At 37.6% G+C, this 26,846-nt stretch overlaps 1 protein-coding gene across 5 annotated transcripts in view; it reads left to right on the plus strand.

Moving 5' to 3' along the window:
• emid1 (EMI domain containing 1) overlaps window positions 1-26,846 on the plus strand; it is a 55,893-nt gene that overhangs the window by 3,465 nt on the left and 25,582 nt on the right. For all 5 annotated transcript variants that reach the window (XM_043239680.1, XM_043239682.1, XM_043239684.1 and 2 more), the window contains exons 2-3: window positions 5,986-6,099; window positions 6,425-6,528. In XM_043239680.1, coding sequence (XP_043095615.1) covers window positions 5,986-6,099; window positions 6,425-6,528 — 218 coding nt within the window. The remainder of the gene's footprint in view (window positions 1-5,985; window positions 6,100-6,424; window positions 6,529-26,846) is intronic.

Below are 26,846 nucleotides of genomic sequence, written 5' to 3' on the forward strand. Positions count from 1 at the left end.
TAAATCGAGATTGTCACGTGCAGTGAAGGGCATGAAACTCAGATCAGTCAATCAAAAAGGCTGTTTCAATGTGAGGATAGAGAGACTTAGGGAAATGTGCACTGGTCATCTTCATGATCTATAGGTGTTTCTGTGTGCGCATTCACTCATCCATATCATCCGCTTCAGGGCTGTTTATTCTGTGAGGCCTGCCCTTAAATCCGACTCTAGAGAAGGACTGTCTCCCACCGTGGCCTTTGACCTGTCCTTTGAACCATTCTTGAGCAAATTGCAGAAACAGAAAAGGGGTCCCTGCTCATTTCTGCTTTGCTTTGTCGTTCTTTTCTTCTTTTTTCTCTTTTAGTACTTTTTGATGCTTTCTTTCAGCAGCCCATTAATCTTATCCATCCCTCACTGTTTTGCCTAGCATTGGACGTCATGAGCGCGGCCTAATTGGGTTATCTTACCCCCCTAGTGCATCCCAGGAGGGCTTCATTACTGACCCGATGATGAAATGCTCTCTTTCCTCCCCTTCTATCCAGCTGCCACGGCTTTCCATTGTCTTCTTGTTCAAGCTTAATTTATTTGCCTCCAGAGTCAATAATCTTTGTAGTCTGCGCTACGTTGCGGGAGTCAACATTTGCGTCTCGGCGTTGTCTCACGCGTTGTGTGTTGAAAGCTTAGCGTTCACGCTTTAAATGAGGCACACTGCTTTTCCTTTTGTCTAAAAACGAGACAGTTTCATGATCTTTCCTCTGGGTTGTATTGCATGTGTGCGTTGTGCTGCTTTTATTTAATGGCCTTGGCTTGCTTGCCGCTCGCTGCGTGCTGAGTTGCACTCAGTCCAGCTCTGTGTGATTCCTGCCATCCCTTTCTGATTTGAGTTATCTCCCCCTTACAGTCTGTGCTATGATCTGCGCGCATTGCAGAGTTATTTATTATGTTTCTGGTCCCATGTGTGCATGTGAGGAAGAGAGTCGGTCTTTCGATCTGCTGGCCAAGTGCATGTTGATGCCAGTGAAATGTAGCATTGCTGGGCTGTTGAAAGCTTTCGCACCTTTTAACTTGCTTTACCTACCGCATATCTGACACACAATGAAGCTAGAAGCAGTGCGATGCGATGCTGTAGCTCTAATCCTTTGTGCTTATTGCCTTCATTTAGGAAGAGAAGTATTCGTTTAGCAGATGCTGAATTCAGAGTACACTCTTTACAGGGATCGTACAGGGCTCAGTGGTGATTCACAATGCATCTTTTCAAGGGTTTAAACCTACAGCTGTAATATAGTTTAGAAATCAGTGTTTTGTTTGTTTCTAAATGTTTGAGCATCCGTCTGTCATTGGCCTCCATTCAACAGAAGTTGAGCTGTAAAATTTTGCAATGAAGTCCAAACACATTCTCATATTCTTTATTTTACACTATAAAAAAAATCAATAATCAGGTCATAATAAATTACGTTTATTATTAATTTAGTTTAAAGCAGCAGTACATTTTATGTCTTAAATTATTATCCCTGATTTATTAATTTATTTATATTAAGTTTTGTATTCCAAATTGCTGAATTTGTACTCAAAATGTATTAAATTGTTCATTGTCTGTTTGTTTTAATTTGTACATAATGTGTGCTAAAATATTATTTATTTATTTATTTATTTAAAAACTGCACTATAATTTTGAATGTTGGACTGACCCAATAGAACGGTTGTTGTTTTGTTTTGTTTATTTCTCATTTGAAGTGGTGTGAACCTTAAAGAAACATATTGCCATTTAAAATTATTTGTAACGAAAAAAGATTTTGGTTGATCTCGCATTACTGAGCTCCTTTCAAGGCAGAACGATAAGTGTAACTGTTAACGTAGCGAGCGTTAGAGTGCGTGTTGATGACTGGGTTGCATAATGAGCCCTCATAAATGCTTTGTGATGGAGAGATGTTAGATTGCAGGAATAATGGTCTGTAAGTACTGCTCCTCCTCTTTTAACCCTCTGTCTCTCCCTGCCCCGAGGTTTAAATCTGGATCAAAGCAGACTTCAGCTGTCTTCGCCTCCATCTCTCTGTTCAGAAAGCGGGGCGAGGGGTCATTTCCCATTGAAAGGCTTTTGTGTTGCGTGTTCCATATAAATCCTCTCATTAGTTCATATGAAGCTGGACTGTGTCCAGAACGTTTCAATAAAGCTCCAGAGAATATTAAGCACTGTGTGCTGTTTTAAAGTTAGAGAAGATGTTTCGCGTGGTTTGTGTGTAGTTTTAGAGTAGAGGGGCTAATTGTAGTTACAGTTGGGGGAAAGTACCAAATGAAGTCTGGATCAGATGAGAGGAGAGGGGGGTGAACGACTCGAACAAATCACCCTGTTCACCAAACTGGCATTGTGATCGGGGGCAGTGTGGGAACTGTGTTCTGATGTGCTGCTCTAGATCTCTATCTGTCCGTTGCTTGGACGTCTCCTTCTACTGTGAGTGAGTTCGGCTCATTTTCTATTGCCGTTCATTCATCTTGTGCAGCAGGTCAGTTGGCTAAAATGATGCTGAACGAACAGAGTCGGTGCGATGGGGTTCACTGCAACTGAAATCACTGTGAAATATGGAAGCAATTATACATGATAGTTTTTTGCGCAGGTGAATTTACATGATTTAAAGTGTTGACAGAGGTGATGTGACTGGACAGAATTACTGGTGTCTGGTGTCATTTATTTATCATGTCAGTACAAACCCATATGGGTTTACTTACAAAAGATGATGTTATTGTTTCATGTAGTTTTTAGGGTTCAAAGAACATTATTACAATAATAATAAAATACATGTTTTATTTTTTGTTGAATTGCATTTGACAAATGTATTTCTACCTCATCTTGTTTTATTGAAATGCATAGCCTTTTTATCAACCAATCATCGCCCTCTGATTGTAAGGGTTGACTTGAATGGTAACAAAAAAAGGTTGTTGATGTAGGAACATGACCTCTTTTGGTAAATGATGGTATTTTTTTTCAGTGTAGTATTTGTGGTAGAGTTTGGATGTGTATTTCTGTGTTTCCTAGAGAAGGGCAAGGGTATGATTTGTGGTTTTAGGTTCAGTATTAAGCAGATCACAGAAATAACTCCATGATCTTCAGCTGTGGTCAGGCGGGCCTCTGTGTTTGTGTGTCCAGTCTGTGTGTGTTTGTTGGCTGGGCCGGTGCAGCTGGGCAGGTAGTGACCGGATAAGCCTGTGGTCACTCCGGTTCTGTTCCAGACTCCAAATCCCGGGGCCCTCATCTCAAGCAGGGCATGGAAACCACCTAAAATTCATAGACTTTGGAAATTTCTGGAATAGTTGAGGGCTGGTTCTGTAGGCCACAGTTAAGGCAGGTTTTGGGAATGGGATGGGACACAACACATGAAGAAAATGCACCCATGTTGTAGAAGTAGACGCCATGTTGCTAGTGGGTACAACTTCATTTCCATACCTGATACATTTAATACATTTTTATTTTTAATGCATATGTTTTTTTAATATATTTGGATTTTTATGTACTGTTATAGAAGAAAGAACATGTATGTATTCATGTGCAATATGTGTGCAGTTTAGATTTATTTTACAATAGCAATGGGGTAATGGTTACTACAAGTAGCAACAAAAATGAATAGTTTATTGGTAACAAATAACAATTTTTCCACCAAGCCAAGAAATTTAGTTTTTCATCAGTATTTTGCAGAATAGTTACAGATTATTTTATTATGGCTTGAAACCTAAACATGAACAAGGACTGGAAATATTTGTTATATGATAATAATAATAGTAATGTTTTATATTTGTACACAAACATTTTTAGTAATTATAGGTGACACTTATTAACTATTAATTTAATTTGCTGCTTATTAATTTATTAGTTATTTAGTTTATGCATTTCATTATGTAGAACAGGGCATTAATATGTTCTTTATTATCATTAATAAATTGCTAATATTCTAGTAGTATGCATGCCAGTAAGCAACTAATATGTGTAACTGTAAAATAAAGTATTACCTAATTATATTTCTAATTTTTAAATATATTAAATGTTTAAAATAATCCAATTTAAATATTGTATCAATATATAGATAGATTAAAGAGGCACCTTTGACCTGTCATCTAGCTCTTACCTTCACCTGGTCTTAAATTGCATCATTAAAATGAATTTCTACATCTGTTATGGCATGCCATGTCGTGCGTTCTTGAAAATCACAATTCCAGCAATCCCTAACATTCTACACACACGCAATGCAACAGGCTGACAATCTACAGTAATCTAAGCAGATTGATGCTGATTATTGAGCATGTAACGGCCCTCTGGCCTGTTTTCCTGGTGTGTGATCATAGCTGTGCATAAGCTGAGCCATTGATAATAGCCGCTGAAGTATAGTAGATATAACGACCTCCATATGTTACACGTGCATTAACTCTCTTTGAATTCTGCTCCACATCTCTTTGACTTATGTTTGCTCAACTTGAGGCATAATGGTTCATACAAAGGTCTGTTTGAGGTGAACCTATCAATGGCTCTTTGTTTCAAGTCGTTCTGTGTAAAAATCATGAGGGAGCTCAGGGGGAAAGAGATCTGATTGGTGTTTCTCTTCAAACCCACGTTCATTCCTTTCTTTTGTGACTTCTGGCATGTGCCGAGAGTCTGGGCTTGGGCCGCGCAGCTTTGTTTTGGTTCTCTGTGTTACTTTCCCCTTCTCCTCTCCTCTGTCCTGCCTCTGGTCTGCTCCTCATCAGGGCTGGATTTGCCACTGGCTTCCTAATTAGAAAGTTCCACATTATGCAGGGCACATTTAATGATTAGCGTGGCAAACTTTCCAGATGACTTTTGTCTCGCAGGGTTCTTTCTCTTGTTTGCATTTTCCACTAAATAATGACTGAAACCGTACCTTGAGTGAATTTTTGGGTTGCAAAGTTGCCTTTAGGGCAGTCAGGATATCATATGTATATGTATGCACAGAGATGGAAGGAAAATCGATACATTTGTATGGCTATATTTTATTTCGACATGGTTTCCAAGTATTGATCTTAAATCAGGGTTTGAATTTAAGTTTGGGACTGCAGATACTGCACATAGTTTTTCTCTTTCAACGTATAATTGATCAGAATTTTCTTGTGTATATTTGTGATTTTCTCATTCTGCTAGAAAAGGGATCAAATAATCTTCCTGTCAAATTGTATTTTGACAAATAGGTCAAGGAAAAACAATTTTAATATTTGCTATATTTATTAAAATAATTAAAAGTATATTTTTTATTTTAAAATAATTATAATATTATGTATTATATTATTATATTATTTAATTATATTATTTAAAAATAATTCATTATTGTGTAGGCTGTTGTAGAATGACAGTAACCACTAGCATCCCAATTTAAAGTTTCTGAAGGATTCACAATAACATATATATCACAATTATTGTCACTATAGTCTCTTTCTCTATAGATCTTTATTACTTTTGTTAATCACTCAAACTAAATAAGTGGCCACCTAAATTAGCGGCTTAAAATTGTTCTGGCTTGTGAAGTGAAGCCCTGATAAAAAGCAGCACAAAAGAATCGGCCTTTCTCCCGGGGACTGTGCCTCTGCTCAGGTTTTTGGCTTGAGTTTCTAAAAGCTGTCTTAAATCTGGATGAGCAGCCCACATGCTCACATCGTCCCCCTCCGTGACTTGACCTGCTTGTAGTGCTGCGGAAAGAATAAAAATGGGTGGATGTGTATTGCTAGTGAAAGACCGCAAAGTAAACAGAGCTGACAATGCACTCCTGCTGGGCCTACGGATCATTTAACCTGCGTAAACATCATAAAGAGTTTTCAAAGAAGATGGTAAGACTGTTGAAGGACAGCCGTCCAACAAAACGTTGGTCACTTTTACAGTATGTGGGAGTTGGATTTGATCATATTATGCCGTTATTATTCTTATGTCATCATCAGAACCATCCAGTACAGGATGGAGGTCAATTAGACTGCTTTTCTCTGATTCTCTGATTCTCTTATTTGTCTCTCTGTTAGGAACTGGTGTCCGCAGACAGTGACTAAGACGGTGACCTGTCAGGTGCAGAATGGCACCACTCTCCAGAGGGTCTATCAGACCTGCAGGTGGCCTCAGGGATGCAACGGAGGAAGGTGAGTTTATTATCATTTCAACCTGTGCGGTAAATGTAAAGGCACTTTCCTGTTCAGTGGTCATGTGCTAATAGGACACAGTTCCAAAAGCATAACTAAAACTATTGCATGTGTAGAGTTATAATCTCATAATTCCATTTGGCAGTTCTTGACAGGATCTTGTAAACCCATTAATGTTTTGCATAATATGCATGAAATGCTATAAATATATGCTACCATTGAAAATTCTTCATCAAAAAATCTCTATAATCTCTATCTCTATGGGTTTTTAGTGTAAAATGTGATAACAGACTTACTCTTCAGGATATCTGTGTGTGATTTGCAGCTATCGCACCGTGGTCCGGCCATCCTATAAAGTTGTGTACCGCACCATCACCTCTTTAGAATGGAAATGTTGTCCTGGATACAGTGGACCTCAGTGTGAGGAAGGTAAGATTGACTGGCGATGTTAGTTGCATCCCAAAACACAACTAATATATGTAGACGGAGTGTGTGTTCTCTTGTCAATGGTGGAAAATCTACCAAATTTAAAAACGTATAAATTAGTCAAACTACAGTAAAGCTGTTTTTTTTATCTTTATTTTTGCAATTTTAGTTTTTTGTTTTTGGCAATCTGGCCCAAAATAAATGTTCATTTGGCTGACAGCATTAACTTATACCGAATAAAACACATACTAATCGAAAAACTCCAATTAGAAAGCAGCATTGACCAAATAAAAAATGATTATTTTAATATCAAATTTTTTAATGCGTGAAATGTGGCATCGGGTCTGTGTATTTTTTAATAGGTTTATTAAAATGAATCGCCTGCCCTAACAAAAAAATGAATCTGACTTCCCAATGCTACTTGAGAGAGAATATATTTCCTCTTTTACTTGGCTGTGTGCGCGACACACTATGACAAAAAGCGTCTATGTAGCATTTTATCATGCTACTCGTTGGAAAATGTTGCTGGAAAACGCTACACTATTTTGGAAATGACTGAACTGCTGTTGCATGGCTTAAAAAAACACTTTGTAGCATCGCTACTCCTAATAGATATTCCCCAGCACAGTGCAGAATAGACATGATCTAGGAATAGGAAATGAATCAAAAGGGTTTGGGGTCTACGAGGTAGCCATATTTGTTACTTAATGCTTATACAGGCTCACACAATGAGACCACCGCACAACTAATGTCCTTCCTTGGCCACGGTTCACGTCTAACTTTGACTTTGACTTCTTCTCGTCTGCTCCGCTGTCTCTGTTTGTAAATCATGTCCCACTGTCAGGAGAGCAAATAGCGGAGAAGACAAAAGAAGAGAAACAGGATGGATGGCTATTGTGAGACGGCGAAAGTATGTGTGTGTGAGCGAGTGTGTGATTAATATGAGCGCGTGTCTCAGCTGTGTTTGTGTGCTGTTTCTGGCCGCTTTGCTCTGTGACTGTGTGTGTGTGTTTGGCTGCATTCTCTGAGTGTCAGCCAGAGCCTCATTGTGAGTCGTGCTGGGAGTAACTGTGAGGACCAGCCAGCAGCCATGAGAGTCTCCTATCCTCTCACAAATGAACCAGGTCTTGTGTGATCTGGCCAAAATTGGAGCTATCTAAGCTGTTGTTCGAACCACCTGTACCTACTGACCCACTGCTAGTTTTTAAGTTGGATTCGGACTCTTTAAGCACTGCTAAGTTATTTAACATGGCAGGCACTGCCAGGGTGGCAAGTGTTCATTTTAATGAACTTTAATTTACTTTTATAGACAGGTTTGGCTTTAATGTGTCTTGTAAATTGCTTTGAGGGATCTTAATGCTGAGTCTGTCGTGTGTGTGGCAAGGCTTTGTCCATCTGGAGCTCTTTTTTTCTCTGGGTGGTAACAGGAGCATATACACTAATCATTTTAATACATTTTCAGAAGTTTAGTTTACTCAAAAATGTCTAAGATTCATTTAAGTGCATTTTTCTGTTATAATATCTATTTTGCTTGGATATAAAAAAAACTCTTAGCCAATCCTGTGAAATAAACAAATAGTGTTTTTTAAAAATCTTTTTTAATGTTGTTTAATGCAGATTCTGTTCTTGATTTTGGTGTCCTTGTTACATGTACATGTACATAATAACAATAAATCATGCATAATGCAAATAACTTTGGGTCAAACCCTAACCATACAAAGTACATGTAGTTAATTAATATTACTCAGTAGTTAAATGTGTAATTTCACATGTAACAAGGTCACCTTAAAACAAAGTGTAACCCAAAATTTCACTTTTAATGAAAATCTTATGCCTGTAATTCAGTTGGAAGTCTTAAGAGTTTTTGAGTGAACTATTTCCGCTTTCAGATTGCTAAAAAAATACAACACTGACAATTTAGTAATGCTGTTTATTTCATAAATGCACACTATACAGGTAACTGTTTGAACTGAGTTGATGTGGTTAGTAAATCGGTTTTACCCGAGAGGGCAAATCCGGACTTGATTATTGCATTAATAGTTCTTTATTTTTGTAAATGAGTTTACTTTTATCCAAAGATGAAACGGCACAGACAAACCCACACCCGCACCGCCAACCAAAATCTAAGCGGTTCTCTTTTCACACAATTACGTACCCCAAAGGCAGCAGACATCCATGAAATGAGAGATAAAGTGGGTGAATTAAGTTAAAGCTGTTCATCATAGGAGAGGGATGATGAAATGGAGAGAGGATACTGCCTTAAGTGGTACACTGTGAGGCCTGTGAACATTAATGTCTTATCGGTACCATGTGAGACAAAATCTGATCACAGACACACATGAGTGGAACTGACAGCTTCGTTCTGTCTCTGAAACCAGTTTATAGTGGGCTTCAGCACCCTCAAGACATGCTCATGTCACTGCTGAAATACTGTAGGGAGGAACATTGTGTGCAATGCATAAAACATTTATTAGTGTCTGGTATATCGTGCCGTGGATAATCAGCTTTATTTTCTTATATACGGTGAGATGTACTCTCCAGACAGCCCTCACATCATCCTGTTTTATAACACCGTCTCTGTCTCTGTTTGTGTCTACACTGGGTTCAGGTCATTTTCATACACACAGTACGGGTTGCAGTTTGCAATGTAAAGTGTAATGGCATCTTGGTGCGGCGATTCCGGGTTGTTGTGGAGTCAGTCAGTTGTGTTCTGGTGAGGAAAGAGAAATATGCTGCTTCGGTCAGGCAGTATCTCTTACACGTCATCTCTACTTTAAAGCAGAGCTATTCATGTAAACCCAGAACAACTCCTTAGTGCAGCAAAAACTGCTCTCTGTTATTTCTAGATACTGTATAATGTTTCACTGGTGTGTAAAACATAAGCGTCATAGCATTCTTTTTTTATTGCTATTTGACATGAGAAACTGTTATAGCTAGCAGAAAAAATACAGACCAAAAAAAGGATTGGTAGCACTCTGTTTGATCTGCAGTTTCTTTTCCTTTGGGATATTAATTGAACAGGCCAGTTGATTGTGGGTTAGAGATACCAAAGGTTTCTTGTTTTCATTCAGTTTCTCCCCAAACACTTCTTTGCTCTCTTACTTGTAATCTCTCGTTCTTTGCCCATTAGTTCTCCCTCTCTCACCGGCGTCGTCTGAACTAGTAAAAACATTACATCACTGATAAGACAGAAAAACATATTTGAAGTAAATGTCAAGCTTTTAAGCTTTTTCATAAAGATCAGTATCCCACCCTTGTTCACACATTTTCACGCACACTCACTGTACACAGACCTTTGAAGCTGTATTAGTGGACCAATTCTGAAAACTCTGAACTGTATATACACTACCAGTCATACCATTTCACACCAATGTTTTTGAAAGATGCCTTTTATGCTCACCAAGGCTGCATTGCCATTTAAAATAAGATTTGTAATTGATTATGTGATTTTTAGATTTTTAGCAGCCAATACTCCAGTTGTAAACCTCACATGATCCATCAGAAAACATTGGTGTTCAATGTTGAAAACATCATTTTTTCTGGAAACACTTTTTCTTTCCAGAATCCTTTAATTATAAAGTTTAACACAACAGCATTTATTCAAAGTCAAATGATTTTGTAACATTATAAAGTCTTTACAATTTAATATCTCCTTGCTGAATAAAATATTGCTTTCTTTTAAATCAAACTGACCCCTAAACATTCGGATAATTAAACACACACGCACACACACACACACACAGAAATTCTAGATATGTAGCCTATATATGTATGTGTGATAAAGTCTGTTTTTGCATGCGGTGCTCTGTGTAAGTATTTCAGATGAGGCAGTTATTCAGACACTGCCTGATTGTTAATGGTTTACCCATACATTTTTTTTGTTTCATTTTATTTTATCATCTGATAGTCTCTTTGGATAAATGATTCTGCTAAATAACACTGAACTGTAATTGTAAGCAAGCCTATCATTTTATGTATGTCTCATCTGTAAAAACTTGGAATTGCAAGCAAAAAAAAAAAAAAAAACAGTCAGAAGATTAAAACACACTGAACAAATTACATCATGTACAATCCTGTTAAATGAAATACTGTCTATCATGGCTTTATGTCAACATATTGTTCACCCATATCTGTTTTCAGTTCAGTTTATTATTTAAGCAGAGCTCCACAGATTATGTTGCTGATAAATGTATTGACTTAACACTTGTTAAATCATTATTTCCCCCCTCAGCGTCTCAGTGTTTTTAGAAGAAGATTACTCCACAGACCTTTAGTGTTTTATTTAATAAATGATGAGGATTAATTCTGAGATGTTTATATTTATACACATTAACTCTTCACTCTACTCTAGTGTGCGTGTGTGTGTGTGTGTGTGTGTGTGTGCAAGTAAAAGAAACTGACTGACAGTCAGCGAGTGATGGAGAGGAAGTGAACAGCTTGTGTGTTTGTCGCGTGGGAGGACGTGTTGAATTAGCACGCTTGTCTCAGAAGTGCGAAGGGCCTCGTATCAAACTCCACCCCTCGGTCAAAGTGAGTCTGTGCGCTTTTGATGCACTAATTACCCGCTCGGCTCGCAGGCTTGCGTCGGGTGCTTTAAAGCCACAGAAATGTAATCTGTGTTTTCACAGCTCAGCTCGGCTTATCAGGGGGTTCCACGCTAAGCTCTCACGCTTCAAACATTAGTTAGTTACACACACTCGCTATGGAGGCAGTCAGCTGGGAGCATTTTTTTGGCTGTTTTTTAAGAGCACTTTATATTCTGTGATGATTTAAGTTGTCCTTAATGACTTGGGAAAGGGCCAAACCCTCAGGCAGAGCCTCCTGCCTGTCTTTGTGTTAGCCAGTCAGCTTTGTGTGGCTGCGGTGTGTTTATGCTCCTCAAGCGAGGCACTGCATTTGTGTGAGCGTGTGTGGGAGATATGAGGTGTCAAGAAGTGCATTGTGCAGCTGTTGTGTCTGTGTGCATTTGTACTTTGTGAGCGTCAGCTAACATTTTGAACGAACATTCCGAACACACTTTTAATGAATTTTCTAAAAACACACTATGAACGAAGAATCTGAACACGCAGTTTTAATTAACATTTTAAACAAATGTTCAATACGTAATGTGAATGAACATTATGAATGCACTCTTTGAACGATCATTCTAAACACATATTTGACACAGTTTGAAGAAACGTTCTTAACAAGCATTTTGAGCAGTCATCTTGAATGAACCGACCAAGCATTCTGAAACATTTACACACTTTAAACGAACATTCTAAACATTATTCACACGTTTAAACACTTTAATTTAACATTCTAAACATTATTTACAAAACATCATGCGAGACGTGCACTGTGCTTGTCATATTATCACAACTATGCAGTGTTCTTAACCACATAATGCATATTTTAGGTTTCAGACATTTAAATGCACATAAATACTAGTAAAGCAATACATTTAGAGCTTGTTTTATTCATTTTAAATACACATAGTGTAAGTAACTAGAAAGTTCACTTTAGTCGCAGTGTGTCACGTGACAAGCATGACTCGTCGCCGTGGAAACAGTAAGGCGAAATATTCTGAAATAACTGTCGTCTAAAAAAACTCACTCTGGGGGGACCACTAGAATATTTTAAACTCACCCCTGAAAGGGATAAAGGGACATTCAAACACGTATGCGAATGAACATATATGAATGAACACAAAAAACACAGAAGAAACCTTCTGAAGACATATTGAAGAAAACGTTACGTCGCAGCATTATGAACACATTCTTAAATCACACTGCAAATTATCCATCAATGGCCTATAAGGCCTTATTCTATCTTTCACTCCACATCCTCCATCTGTGTTGCTGTAAACAACTTTGTAAGTTGTGTGAGCTGTTTGTTATTTCAAATTCTTGCTGCCTGTTCTGTATATTGTATATTCGTGATGCAGTGTAATTATTCCCCTCTTTTCCTTTCTCTGCTCTGAGCTGTCCATTTCTTCCCAAGGCCCTAATCAATCTGAAGGAGGATATAACCCACCTGCTGAAATGAGTGTGAATTCTATGTATGCTCGTTCATGGCTGTATAAACCAAGAAATTTCAGGTTTAACAGGCCCATCGTTCTACATCCCACCACATAAACTCAAACAGGAAGTGCTGCATTGCACAGGGCCCCAATGGAGGAAGTAAAGGTCTGGAAAGAAACAAGTAAATTGAGTATAAGGAAGGAAAGTACATATTTATAGAAGAGACATTCTATTTTTCTTCACCCTAAGCTTGCAATTTTAAGCAGTTGTCTTAGTGTACTAGCATTCTTCTTTTTCTTAGGATATTGGAGATAAAGTTTATATCTTAAAGTAATAGTTTTATGATGATTTTGGTAAGAGAAATTTTTAAGAAAAATGAAGATAAGACAAAATCTGGGATCTAAAAGTTAGCATGTCAACTTGCATTAGTAATTGATTTAATTGTTTAACAATATTTTCTATATGCAGTCTATTTTATTACAGTTTTTACCAGTTAGAAATAAAAATGCGAAGATTATAGACTTTCTTTTTTCTCATTGTAACAGTCTTCTTTATCTCAATTACAGGATTTTAAAGCAATTTTTCTTTGAAAAAATATTGGTTCTGAAAGGGCTAGAAAAATCATTATCATTATCATTAAGGTTTGTAAATGTATGTTTTAGTAAAAGGTTGCTTTGAAGACACTGTAAAAACCAATAATTTAATTTAGCAGAAAGCATCTTTATATGCTGTGTTACAAATTCTTATGCAAATATAATATAATATAATATAATATAATAACATTCAGGGTTTTTTTCTCAGTATTTCTTTATTTTATATCTTTTCTCTTTTTATCAGCATCAGTTTCAGACATATAACCTGCTTGAAGATATTGTTTCACATTATAAAGCAATAGTTTAATTCAATATGCGGAGGAAGAAAGATTTGTCCGTGTATGAAAAGAAGAAATAGTAGGTCTTGTTAAAGGCGTAAAAAACAACTAATGTGTAATATCGTGCTTAATATCTTTCTTCACACACTATAGGAGGTCTTATTTTTTAAAGGGGGCTCACTTGTAAAGTGATCATCGTATACTGGGGCCTTGGCATCATAAAAAAACATGTGCAACAATTCTCAGCCGTTTAATTTATTTTATACCTGTTATTTCTTTGTTAAAGCAGTGAAACGGAGGTTTGTTGCTACGCATGCATCACGTCTTGTTTGGGCTGTGTGTTTTGGTTTTATTGTTGTATTTTTATACGTCCCTATAAAACTTAACTATGCATCTGCCACATGAAAAGGCCTCGCAGTGTTTTATATTACAAAGAAGATTAGAAAACCTGAGAAAACACAGCGCCTTTGTCTCTTGTTTCCCACCTCTCTTTCTAACTCCTGTGGTCGTCTGAGACTGACAGACAACCACAGAAGTCTTCATCTGCGGAGAGCGGTTATGATGTCATTCACATATTCAAATTATTTTGTGGTTGCCGAGAGCTCATTTAATCCTGACCCGCTGATTAAGCAAAGTCGTAAAAACCAGTGTTTCTTTGATGTCATTTGCGAACATTTGTTGGTGTGTGCATACTGTATGTGCCTGGATCTACGTGTGCTTACGTGGTGGTATAAAGATGGTTGTGATTAGCGAGGCAGGTTTTGGATGAGCTTTACACAAACGCATGCTTATTAGAGCCACGCTCCGAGCAGTGCTTTAGAAACCTATAGGATAAAAGGATTAAGGAGAAAGCGGGCGACCGCAGGGGGTGTTGTGTTACAGTAAACGCCAGTGATTCCCAATTGCGCATCGAGGCCCGTCGGATCGCATCTATATTTTCTGCGTGTAGATTATGTTTGAATTCACCCTCATTCACACGAAGTATAGTACATTAAAGGAAATGTTCTATTTTCCTTCACGTTTGACAAGAGCTCTCAAAGCAAACGTACACACCTCGCACATTGTATGCTGAGTGAAATTACATGCTTAAATGAATACAGTGCATTATTAGAAGTGAGCTTTTGTGTTTTGCCACAGAACATATAAGTAAATGCGCTTAGAAAAACATTTTTTTCAGAACCCAACCATTTTTTTTTTTACAAACGGGATAGTAAATCAGTGTATGTGTCAGTAGAAATGATAAAGTCAGACATAAGTGACTGTGTTAATGTTAATCTGTTGTGTTGGGGGTTTTAGCGACAGCGTTATTGCATTAAGAGATGATGGAGGTACTGGTGCTCACAGAGGGATGATGAAGTTGCAGTATGCTGTGTGCATTAGAGTTTTCTGCCTGTGGTTTTGGCCAGGAGCGTGCAGTGCTGACTTCATCTTAACAGAGCAAATCGGTGTCGGAAAAGAGATCCATCACAAAATGCAGCAGGAAATTTAAAGTGAGCTGATTTCAATGCGTGCGCTTGCCGATCTTGCGCGTGACTAACTTGCAATGTGTGCCTGCGTAGTAGTAGTATCTTCAAATATAACTTGAGAAGTAGTATTAAGGGGTAGATCGCTGTTAACATTACTTGCCTTCATGCCTTTCTAAACTTGCATGAGGCACACAGCATGCTGTCTTCTAACTTGATACGCGTAAACATAAAAATAATTATTTGAATGGTAATGCATATTCAAATAGCCATTTGTTAGTAGCTTGTCCCTAGTGAAAAATAAATATATTAAATGTATTTGACATACATGTATGCAATGCTGCGTATACTACAAATACACTTACATATTATATACTTAATAAAAAATACCCTGCAATTAATATACTAAACTGGTGTACTTAGATCAAGTAATTTTGTGCTTTAATTGTGCAGAAGTAGGGGTGACGTCCAACCAAAGATATACTGAACTATTGCAAGTATACGTCAGGTACACTTAAAATATCTTGCATTTAATTTTTCAAAGATCGTACAGTTGTCATCAGCAGTGACATTAAAAACATTTTAGGATTAATATTAAGAAATGTGCATTGCACACGTAGTACTACAAATGAAGTTTAATTGAATTAGATTTGAACTGCTCAAAGACTTGAAATAAATGTATGTTGAATATATTACTTTTTATTAGGGGTAGCTAACTGCTTTTTAGGTCGACTGCAGTTTAACTGCTTTGAAGTAAAGTAGTTACTTGAAAAGCTACAGTTTGAATTAGCTTCCTTTTTACACACACTCACCCGCTACTGCAGCTGCCATTATTTTTTGGAGACAGACAGTGATGGTAGTAAATCACTTTAATAGACTGTGTGTTGTGACATATTGTGTGCGGAGGGATCTGGACGCCCACCAGCCAATGAGAAGGCTCGCTGAGGGTTGCCTTGGATGCCACTGGTTGGGCGAGGAGAGCAGAGGCGGCGTTATTCAGCACTGGTAGGTTGATGTCTGGGTCTGTTATTTATGCTGGACATGTTCCACGTCATCTGTCTTAAAAACTGCCTCTCGTACACCTGAAGTAGAAGGCAGTGTGAGAGTGTGCTGTAGAAGAGTCTAACTGTTTCTGGACCTTAATCAGTCTGGAGTCAGTGACATGCTGGTCTTGAACTCTTGTATTTATAGGGCTGATGTTGAGGCTTTGAACAGCTCAGCTTTTCCCATGCCAGAGTTTGAAGTATCAAGCTGGCCGGACAAAAGTATCCTTCATTTGATGGCAGTTTCTGTTCCTACTTATCCTTTTGGATAAACCACTAGATCAAATTTACTAGAGGCCAAGTTATAATGTTTAAAAACTGGATAAACAAAAGGTCTTTTCAAATTGTTTTGATAAAGATGAGTTTGTTACACGCCGCAAGGTCCTGTAAATGCTGTATAAATTATCGGTTTTAGTTCCAGATGGCAAGACGGTGTTATAAAGGCTCCCCATCTCTTTTTCTCTGCATCACGGTATCTTTTCCCTCTCTGTCATCACGGAGAAAGAGCACGATGAAGGATAAGCGAGTGAAAGGCTGGGGAAATCCAAAAATACACATTTCCTACGTCTGCTGCCAGGTATCAGTGCCGCAATAAGTCAATCAGCTCTCTCACTTTCTCTTTTTCCCTAACACTCTAACTCATTGTCAAGGCTGACATTGTGTTCACTTTGGCAGAGGCTCCTAAAGGGTTTATATTGCAGTCTCTGGTGAAAAATGGTGATTGTAGGGCACTTGGAGTGAAAGGTGGAGAGAGAGGAAGAGTGACAAAGAAAGATTTTAGTTTGTTGTGAGGAAAATTTGATTGTTCCTTGCCGTTTTTTTGTTTTTTTATTAAACGTTTCACTATAAAAAAACATACTGCATGTTTTAGATCCCAAAACTCACGCAGTAAGACCATGAAATGAAACTAAGCTGTAAAAACAGCTCATTGCCAAAACGTTGAATCTGTCCGACAGTATATTACCATATGGACACCAACATTTACATGTCTATTATCCACATTGCATATAATCTGGTCCACATGTAATTTGCGCCTAAATAACTATTATGTATTGTTATTTTTTGTTTTCTGTTTGATGTTTAATGTTATACTTTTTATCTATTAAGGCATTTATCTATATAAAGTGGTTTTAATTCATATCAACTGCGACACGGCAGTTTTAAAGGCATAATATTAGAACATAGCAATGTGTTCAGACAGCATGTACAACTCCAAAGAAAACCTCAAAAACATTATATGAGTTTTGGTTAACTTTATTTTGAGTCCACTTTAGACATTTTACTAACTATAAGTAACTTTGTAACTACATGTCAATTTATTCTCATTCATTTGCAATTACATGTCTATTAACTCTCAGTAGACTGTTAGGGTTGGTTTAGGATTAGTAGAATAAGTCGACATATACTCGAAAAGATTCTGATGGTCAGTATGTTACATATTTTGGACTATTAAAATAAAGTGTTTGTAGATATTAAGCAGACACTCTACTAACACTCTTAGTAAAGTTACCTACTCTTAGTATAATATCTATAATTGACTACTGAAATAAAACGTTATCTGAGTTTTTAATAATTTCGATGTTTAGAAATTAGTCTTTTGGGCTAAAAAATGTGGCTGTCAGATTGCCATAATTAGTCGTATTTTAAACAAGCCCAAATTTAACTGAACGCTGTCATAACAGCCACTTGCTCTTTTGGGGTAGGCAAACCAGTTTTTATGTTTCGTGGAAGCTTCCCAAAAAACAGAAATAATTTTTTCTGGTGTCTGTACAGTACATATAGTTATGGTTTGTACGGCAGATATTTCTGTAAGAGGTTTGAGTGTTATGGGAACACTATGCTGTTTGGGGCTGTGTTTCTAATTTTTTACTTACTAGACCCAACATGTAAAAGAGTCAGTGGTGAACCTCTGAGTGTCTGAATGATAGGGCCTAGCCCACATGGCTTTTACACTATCATTAGAGCTGTGTAGATTAGTTTGGTTTTTGAAATAATTTTAGATTCTTGGAATTCTACATTTGCACATGCCAGTGGATTTAACCTTTACTTCAGTCGTCTTCACAAATCATTTTAATATGCTGATTTGGTGCTCAAGTAACATTACTTAATATTATCAATATTAAAAACTGTTGTGCTGCTTACTATTTTTGTGGGAACCATGATGCATTTGTTTAAAATTCTTTAGTGAAAGTTCAAATTATTATCTTTTTTTTGTCTGTATGGTCACTTTTCATCTATTTATTTTGTCCTTCCTGAATAAAAATATTAATTTCTTTAAATATTAAATATTACTGATTTTGACTGATGGCGTATAAATAGGTATATCATTATTTAATGTTTATCTTTCCACATTTGCATTTAATTTAGAATTTATTAAACAAACTCAGACTGTACATTCTCACTTATTTATGATTTCATTCTCTTCTTTATATTCCTTATGTTTGTTCAAGTTTACTGCACCACCCTCCCGTATCAAAATCCCAAATCTTTTCATGATCTCTTTCAGTGTTTGTTTTGTGAGGGTGACTGTAATCTCCCTCTCCCACATCAATCTGCTGATCTCTTTCACATGGCACTAGTGCCAGCCTGTAGTCTCATCTCCCACGCATTGGCACCACACCCGGCTCTTCTTTTTAACATGTTTTTTTTGCACAAAGTGGTGCCCCTTTTATCTCTTTTTTTTTTCCAGTTCCGCAGAGGGTTGCTTGTGTCATTTCACCATGGAGAGGAAAAACAGACTCGGTCAAGTGCATGACTTGCTTGTGCAAAAGGGCCTGAAAAGTCCTAGACCTTTTGAAGAGATTATTTTACAAGGAACAGTCAGGAACATCACCAACAGTGCAACTTCTTTTTCGGAGGTCGTCCGGTTCAGCTCTTTCTGGAGCTTTTATAGGCTAGTAGTCTATCAAACCGCAACCACAAAGTCTGACACCCTCAATGAGTCACGTCAGATTTTCAGATAAAAGCTCCTTCACCCACATTGCTCAGACATCCAGTAGCTTAGAGCGGCATATATCAAGTCTTCCCTAATTATGATAACCCAGAAGCCCCTCACACAATATATGGAAAAGACATTTTCCTGCACAGACAGCATGATTTCATTTTCCATTTGCCCAAACTGTCTCATTATCTGGCCACTGGGTGAAGTCATTTGTATTCATAAAGCTTAAAGGCATCCATAAGTTAGTTTGAAAGGCCTAACCGCCCTGTTTTCTTAAAAGCTTTATGAGTCGTGAAACTGGCTGCTAGGCAGCTGATAAAATGAAATTTGCTGAGTAGGTCATTTGGTGTTATGATCTCATGCTTCTTAATTAATATTGCAGATTTTAAGTGGATTATTAGACATTGCAAAACTGTATTATCTTAATGATTTGTGCACACACACACATATATATATATATGTGTGTGTGTGTGTGTGTGTGTGTGTGTGTGTACTCCATAAATTTGTCAAAGATACTACTTTTGTTTTATAACAGAAGTCGTTAACCATATCATATAATTATTCCATTTTTATTAACCTTTATCGTCAAGTCTCTGCAAGCCACACTGTCTTGTAGTTTAATAATAGTCTGCCATGTTTTTTAATCCCTCCAGAGAATGCTGTTTCTCAGTGACCTGACCCTCCTGTTTGACTCACATGTGTATTTTGACTGGCTAGTGATAGAGATTCTGGGTGTGTTTTGATCCGGGGCTCTCTCACAGTGAGATCAGTCCTGTTTGACATTCTTCTTCTCCTGCATTTGAATACCCCCTCATTGCTTCGCTCACAGGGTTTCTCTCATCCTAGTCAACCCCGATCTTTCATCCACCCCTATATTAACACAAACACAAGGCTGTGTGGATGTTCTGCTGAAGTGGCTGCCTAAGATAAAGCTCAGATCTGTGGGAAGAGAGATGGTGGGAGTGTGGGAATCCATTTAAGTCTCTCTCACCCACCACTCACTGATCTGGTCTGCTTCTTGTCAGTAAAATTGAGTGTTTGGAGAGTGTTTGTATGTGCTTATGTAGTAGTGAGGACAGCTGAGGGGTAATATTGAGTGTAATTATTTTTATTAGATGGAAACAGACAGACAGATGGGCAAACAGGAGAGACAAGGTGATGATATGCTGCTCTGTCAGGGCCGAATGGATGACGCTTCTTTTAGCAGGAATGTTAAAGGTCTGAAGGCCAGAAAGATTTAGTTCTGCTGGCTGAAACTGAGCTCTCTGTTGCAGTAGCGCTATCAAACGCTTCATAAACAGCCTTTGTGAGTGACTCTTGAACTTCAGAGAAAGAGAAAAAGTGCCTTGAACTGAGGGAGTATGTGTGTGTGTAGATATTTGACTTTCTTTGATGATCAAAATGATGAAACTTGAAGAATGTTTCTGTTTTTGTAAATGTAAAAGTTAGGGATTGGGTTTTCTTTTTTTCTTTTTTTTATGTTTATGGATTTATTTAACTATTATAAAGTTACAAAAAGTGTCTGTTCTTTTGAAGTTGTTCTTTTGAAGTTTTGTGTCTCTCCGCGTCACTGCAGTGCCATTTTGGGGGATATCCAGTGGATTTCTGTGTAAGCTTCGCCCACATTGATGTACTGTATTTGTTCCAATTAAAGCATAAATACACATAGAAAACGTGTGCTACAGCTGACACAGAAGAACATATGAAGTTTGCGTCCAGTTGATACTCTCCAAAAAGTTGCTACGGTGATGTGGAGAGGCACAGAGGAGACAAACTGTCTATGAAATGTAATTTCATAAAAAAGCAGATTGAACCACTGAAAGCAGGTGAGCTATTTTGACTATGTTTTTCATACATCTCTGGGCTTTAACAGTGTAATTTACTTGGCAGTCAACAGTCAAAAGCATCCTGGTTTTCAATGTAAAATATCTTTAATTGTGTCCCGAAGACAAAGTAAGCTTTTATGGGTTTGGAACAACATGGGGGTTAAGTGATTTAAGGGGAAAAAAAATAATTTTGGGGTGGAGTAACCCTTTAAACCCAAATATATGTAAATGTCATATACTTATTTGTAATATAATTATTTATTTTCCCCTCTGTTTGGAATGGCGTAAGAGTGAGTAAACGACAAAACGTTTTACTTGCAGACAAACTACCCCTTTTAACTAGCAATATTGAAATTCATTAAAGTGGCTTTATGTGTAGTTTTGACTTTGTACATCATGTTTAATTGAAAATATTAAAATGCCAGTAAAGGTGGGGGGACCAAATCAGGAACTTATGTCAACAAGCTATGTGCATTGACAAATAATTATTTCTAATAATTATATATGCACATGGATGAAAGTATCTTCTAAATAAACAAATGTAACTAATGTGAGCTTGTCCAAATTATGAGCGTTTAATTGAATCAGTTATACGTCCACTGTTCTGACTACTTGTGACCACTAATCCCATCAGGCCAACGCCAGGTGTAAACAGACTCAACCCACAAAGGTTAACATTGCTGGATTGTCCTTTTTTCTTGAAGATCTGACACTGTCTGCGTCTGTCCTCCTGAGCTGCAGACCAGATGCAGGCATGGAGAAAAAGGAGAGAAAAACAAAGATAAGGGGAAGAAGGTTACATGAGGTCAGATAAGAGATAATTACACCTGTCTAGATAACACTGAGAACAAGAGGCTGCATGCGTGTGTCCTGATGGCAGAAAGAGGGGGGAGAGATAAGAAGCCTGTCTCAGTGATAACAAGAGCTCTTCTCACACACATACAGAGTTCTTGGCACACAGCAGTTCATTCATCTCCCAGGGCTTACAACCTCAGTATTGTCTCGTTCCTACTCATCCCTGAGTGTCTGTCAGTCATGCCAGTAGCCTGGAGAGACATTAAGCCATACGACCTCAGGGATCATCTTATGTTTCGATTCCTGTTTAACTAATATGAAGAGAAGCTACTGGAGTCTGTTAGGTCAGATGGACCTCACTGCTCTTGCATAATGAGTCTTAAGTATCGTGATGTGCACTGCTGCTGTTCAGCTGGTGGCCTATGAGCCAAATCCAATTTCACATGAAATATTAAATCCTGCAATCCTGCTTTACTGTCAATGTGCTTTTTTGCAATTTTATATTCAGTGCATTTGGCAGATACTTCTAAAAAGCATCTAAGGCATCTTGCATTGCATTTTAGTTATACATTTCATGTTTTAGCATGTTCCACTGGAACCTTAGTGCTGCTAGCGGCATAGCTCGTCTACAGGAACTAGAAAAACGTTCTTTCTTTATTCATTTTTTGACAAGACCGCCGTAATCTCAAGACTCAGTTATGCCATTAAATATAAAATGCAAAATATAGGTTTTATTTCTGAGATGATTATTGAACTGACAAAACATATTGAGGCCATGTGGCAGCATTGAAAATGCATTGCTAATACTGCATGTAATTTTGCAAAATATAGCTTGTATTTCATTCTGAAAATTATTATATAGGCTTTTCTTTGTGTTTCATACGCTTCTATACTTTTTCGATACAGGTGTCTATGCTCATCAAGCTTCTGCCAGGTGTTATTTTAGTGTTAAGGCTCGAAGCTCTAAGTTCAAGCACACGGTTCAAATGAGGTGTCAGAATTCCTCTGCACAAAGATCAAGCTCTGTAAGAATGCCTGTGTGTGAGTGTGTGCATATGTGTTTGCCATTTCACGGGATGTGAATCTGAGAGCCTTTGTTTTGACATTTCACATTAACTAGCCATTAGGGATGTTTAAAAAATATTGAACAGTTCAAGCTGGATGATTGTTGCTGAATGGTTAAGATTCTCTGCTGAAAACACAAAGATCTTAGGATTCCTTCCAAATAAAATGACAGGATAAGACCCAAACTAATCATCAGGGTTATGGTACATTTAGTCATTTGAACTAAATCAAAGTATCCGTAGTCGCTAATTTCTCACAATTTAATGTCATGATTAATACATTTTCTGTCAAAACACATTAAACGTAATTCTAAAAATGACTTAAGACTTGGAACTCAGCAAACAATTTCCATTGTGTAAAGACCAAATTCAGACAGGCTTTCGCTGTGACCTTTGATCTAAAGAAATAAGACGTTTCTAATCCAGAAAAATGCACAGAATGCACAGCCTACAGAAATCCATTCAGGACATGATTAGAAAAGCAGCTGCAGCTCTTTGTTTCAAGCCCTGTAATGTGTAAGTGTTTTAATTGGGTTTTTACTGATTTAAACACAAGGAAACAGTGAGGTATGACTGCTCATGTGACTTACTATGGCCAGCCGCGACCACAAAAGACACTGAAACTGCTCCTGTAATGGTCTACGGCCACCCTGAAGTTCACCGACCACTTACACTCTCTTTAACTCTGACTTTGAAACTAATTATATACACACCGGCACGCACACATGCACAGACACACTAAATGCCTTTGGCTGACTGGGTGAGTGGGGAACAATTCTTCTCGTGCCCATAGTTGAAGTTAGCTTTGGCGTTTAAATCATTACATAGTGAAAGGTGTTTTTTTAAGAAGTTATTTTAAAAGGAGCGATAGTGATTCTTGACTGGGTATGTTTCCGTTTAATGAAAAAATATGAATAAGAGAGGTTTGTGGATCTGAGGAAAGAGGCAAAGTGAGAATGATTTTAGATAGTGTTACTCCTTCCTAGTAAAAAAGTAGTACATTTAAAATCCATCCTATAATTCAAAACTATTAACATATTTACTGACCTATAGCTGGAGACCTATATAAAAAGCATAATTAACCTGTGCACAATTCTCATTTCTTAATGTTAAGACTAAGATGTGTTTTATTGATGAAAATTGTAAGATCTTTGAATAATACTGGCCTTTAAATGCATGATATTTAAAGTTTTCCCGAAGTATACTTGCAATAGTTCTACTTTAGCACAATCAAAAAATACTTCAGTATATCTGTAGTTGGACTCCATACTATTAACGTGAATTAATTACAAAATTTAGCAGACCTTACGTATACCAGTTTAATATACATAAAGTACAATTGCAGGGTATTTTTATGAAGCGCATACATATGTAAATGCATTTGTAGTACACTTAGCAAAAAAATAAATGCATTTCCAATACATTTTAGTATGTTTATTTTTCAATAGGGTACTGATTCCAAATTTTGTACAGTGATACGGATCTTAACCTCATCTTGAGTGAAATGCTAAGCTGGCGTTTGCAAAAAGACAACTTCGCAATAAATGACGTCACAGAAAATGAGTAAAATGTGTTCTAAAACATTTACAGAACTTTTATGTCTTTAAGATTATATAAGCCCTAGTTGTCAATGCTTTCAGATGCATTCATTCTTTTTAGTCTCAACTGCCACCACAACAAAGAACATCTTCTGTTTGCAAGACGACTGGCATGTTGTCTGTGCTGGATCAGTTCCGGGGCTACACTCAGCGTATATGTCTGTTCAATTTCAAAGCTCTTTGTATTACCATTGCCGTTTAGTTGCATATGCTTTTTTTGTATATATGAAAAACTAGCATATCTGCACACCATCATTATCCAGAGGGACTAATGACTGAAGGCTTTCCACATATTCCAGACACTTTTCTCATCTTGTTTCGAATGATCGTGAAATTCTACATTTCTACAGGGATTGTGTTTTCACCCTCAAGGTCAGTTTTTTATCTTTGCTCTAAAATCCCTTTTGACCTCTGGGAGACAAACCAAAAAAATCTCCTCTCTGTCCCGTTTGGGCCTTTCGTAGCATAAACCTGCTGAGTAAAAGTCAGATTTTCCAAACACTTTCAAAGCAGATTGTCGAAATTCCATCATGTGCATCCAACTTTCTTGTAAAGGAAATTATCTGAAATTGTGAGACAGGTTTTATAGAGGTAGGTGCCAAAAATTGGATCATATGCTGCTCCATGGCCTAAAGCGAAAGTATTCTTTCGAAGAGAGAAATGAGGCAGAATAAAGCTCTTTCCACACAGTTTGATGAGTGAGACTGCGCTCATGAGCACATTAATACAGGTTTATGATCTGTGATTAAGGCAGGAGATGCTGCAAGGAATATTGGAACGTGTGTTTAGCGCTAGCCAGGAGAATTGTAATGTTATAATTGTATAGTTCCTGGAGTTGACGCAATAGTTATGGCGTTGCTGTGGTAACACTGTTTTTGTAATGGACCTCAAAATGTTTTTGTTATTTTTGGGGGGTTAAAGGTAGGATGAGATTTGGCCATCTGTGCTGCGCTCATACGGCCTGCAGGTCTTGTTAAAAAATCATGCTGTACTTACAATGCAGCTGCTGGCCAAAATATTTTGTGAATTTGGTCTGAACTCACCATGAGCGAACTCAATAAAATCTCTCCAGAATTTAACAACACAAGCATTAGATTTAGTAAAAGATTATTTTTTTTCCGTGGAAGGACGGCTCAGAAGGATGCGCCACACTTGGAATAGTACTTCTGACCTTGATCTTCACACAAACCACAAAATCTCTTTCTTTTCACTTCTTCAATTATAACAGTAACCTCACAATGATTTTACCACATGGGTGTTTTTTGGCTCCCTTAGCTGTGGTTAAATCACTGTTACACACAACCTTGTGTGACTTATTGCTTTTTATATAACTGATACGGCATCAATATATTGTGCATTCTTAGATTATTCAAATATTAATAGTAATACATGTCACTGTTGGTGCATATTATCATATTGTCCTTGTTGCCTCTTATTCAAATTGTATATATTTGCCTATTTTGGATATTGGATATTAACAAGATAATTAATGTATTTAGATGATCTATGCATTCGTAACTAAAGTTAATCTTTTAAAACATGAGTAATTGAATAACACTATAAAAGTAATCTTTAGAAGTCTTAAAATGTTCTACTTTTACTACTTGTTTATTAGTTATGAAATGAAGTGAAAAAAGGACAGTATCGGTCCAAATTTTAATATAAGATCAGCCCTAGAATAAACAATTATTCTGCCAATTAAGAGTTCATAAGCCTATTCATAAAAAGTCCATAAAACTGTAGGCTGTTTTTGGTTGTCAAGCAACAAAGCAACTTTAATTAGATTACTATTTCTGGCACAATAGGATAAATACAGCTTTTTTTTAAGTCTGTATTGGTGGTACATGCTAATTTTAGGCCCTCATTTACTTTTTTAAGGCTCTCTACTTGATGTCTGTGTTAATTTCCTGCACACAGAGGAGCTGATTTTGTGAGGTCCAGTATGTGGCAGGCGTTGTTTTCCTGTGCTTGTTTTGTGAATCTCTTGCGGTGGCGTGTCCGCTGAGCAGAGAGGTTTTTAATGACTGCAGAGTGTTTGGAGTGGTTGGTGTGGGTAGCCGAGATGATCCCCTCCCTGCCTGTCTCCCTCGAAAACAACATTCTGTGGTTCAGACAGACCATTTTTTCGGTAGCGCCCACTGTTGTTTTTTTTAGTAGACAATTGGACGGAGGGAGGGTGTCGGCTACTGAATTGCGGAAGCTGTGTGAGTCATAGAGGGCACTCGTGAGATAACATGGGCACACGTCTGGCATGAGGTCAGCCGAGGTCACGAGACAAAGACATGAAAGCGGATTGTGTTTTATGATGGGAGGGAGATCTATATGTTTTGTGTTTCAGCCTAATAAAGAAGGACAAGTGGGCCTGTCTTCTTTCTGTTCAACATCTGTTTTCTTAATGTGAGAGGAAGTGTCAGAGAACCAAGAGGCTGTTCTGCGGTATGGATCGTCTCATCTCAGGAGCTTACGGTACGGCTGGTCTGTGGCCTACATGGTTACACATGCTCCCGGGGCTTATTTTAGATCTTCCACAGACACCACATGCCTGTTTGTCTCCTGTAGAAAAGTGTTTCCATCTTGTACACTTTACACACAGAGGATATCAAAGCAGATGGAGGACAGCCTCCTCTTTTAGAATCCTTTTTGAGAGAAGAGGCTAAAGTGGTTTCAAAACCTGACACTTATGCAGGAAACCGCTTTTTAGACACCATTCATTAGTGG

This window comes from Puntigrus tetrazona, chromosome 5 (assembly GCF_018831695.1).
Source record: "Puntigrus tetrazona isolate hp1 chromosome 5, ASM1883169v1, whole genome shotgun sequence".
NCBI classification, from domain to species: Eukaryota; Metazoa; Chordata; class Actinopteri; order Cypriniformes; family Cyprinidae; genus Puntigrus; species Puntigrus tetrazona.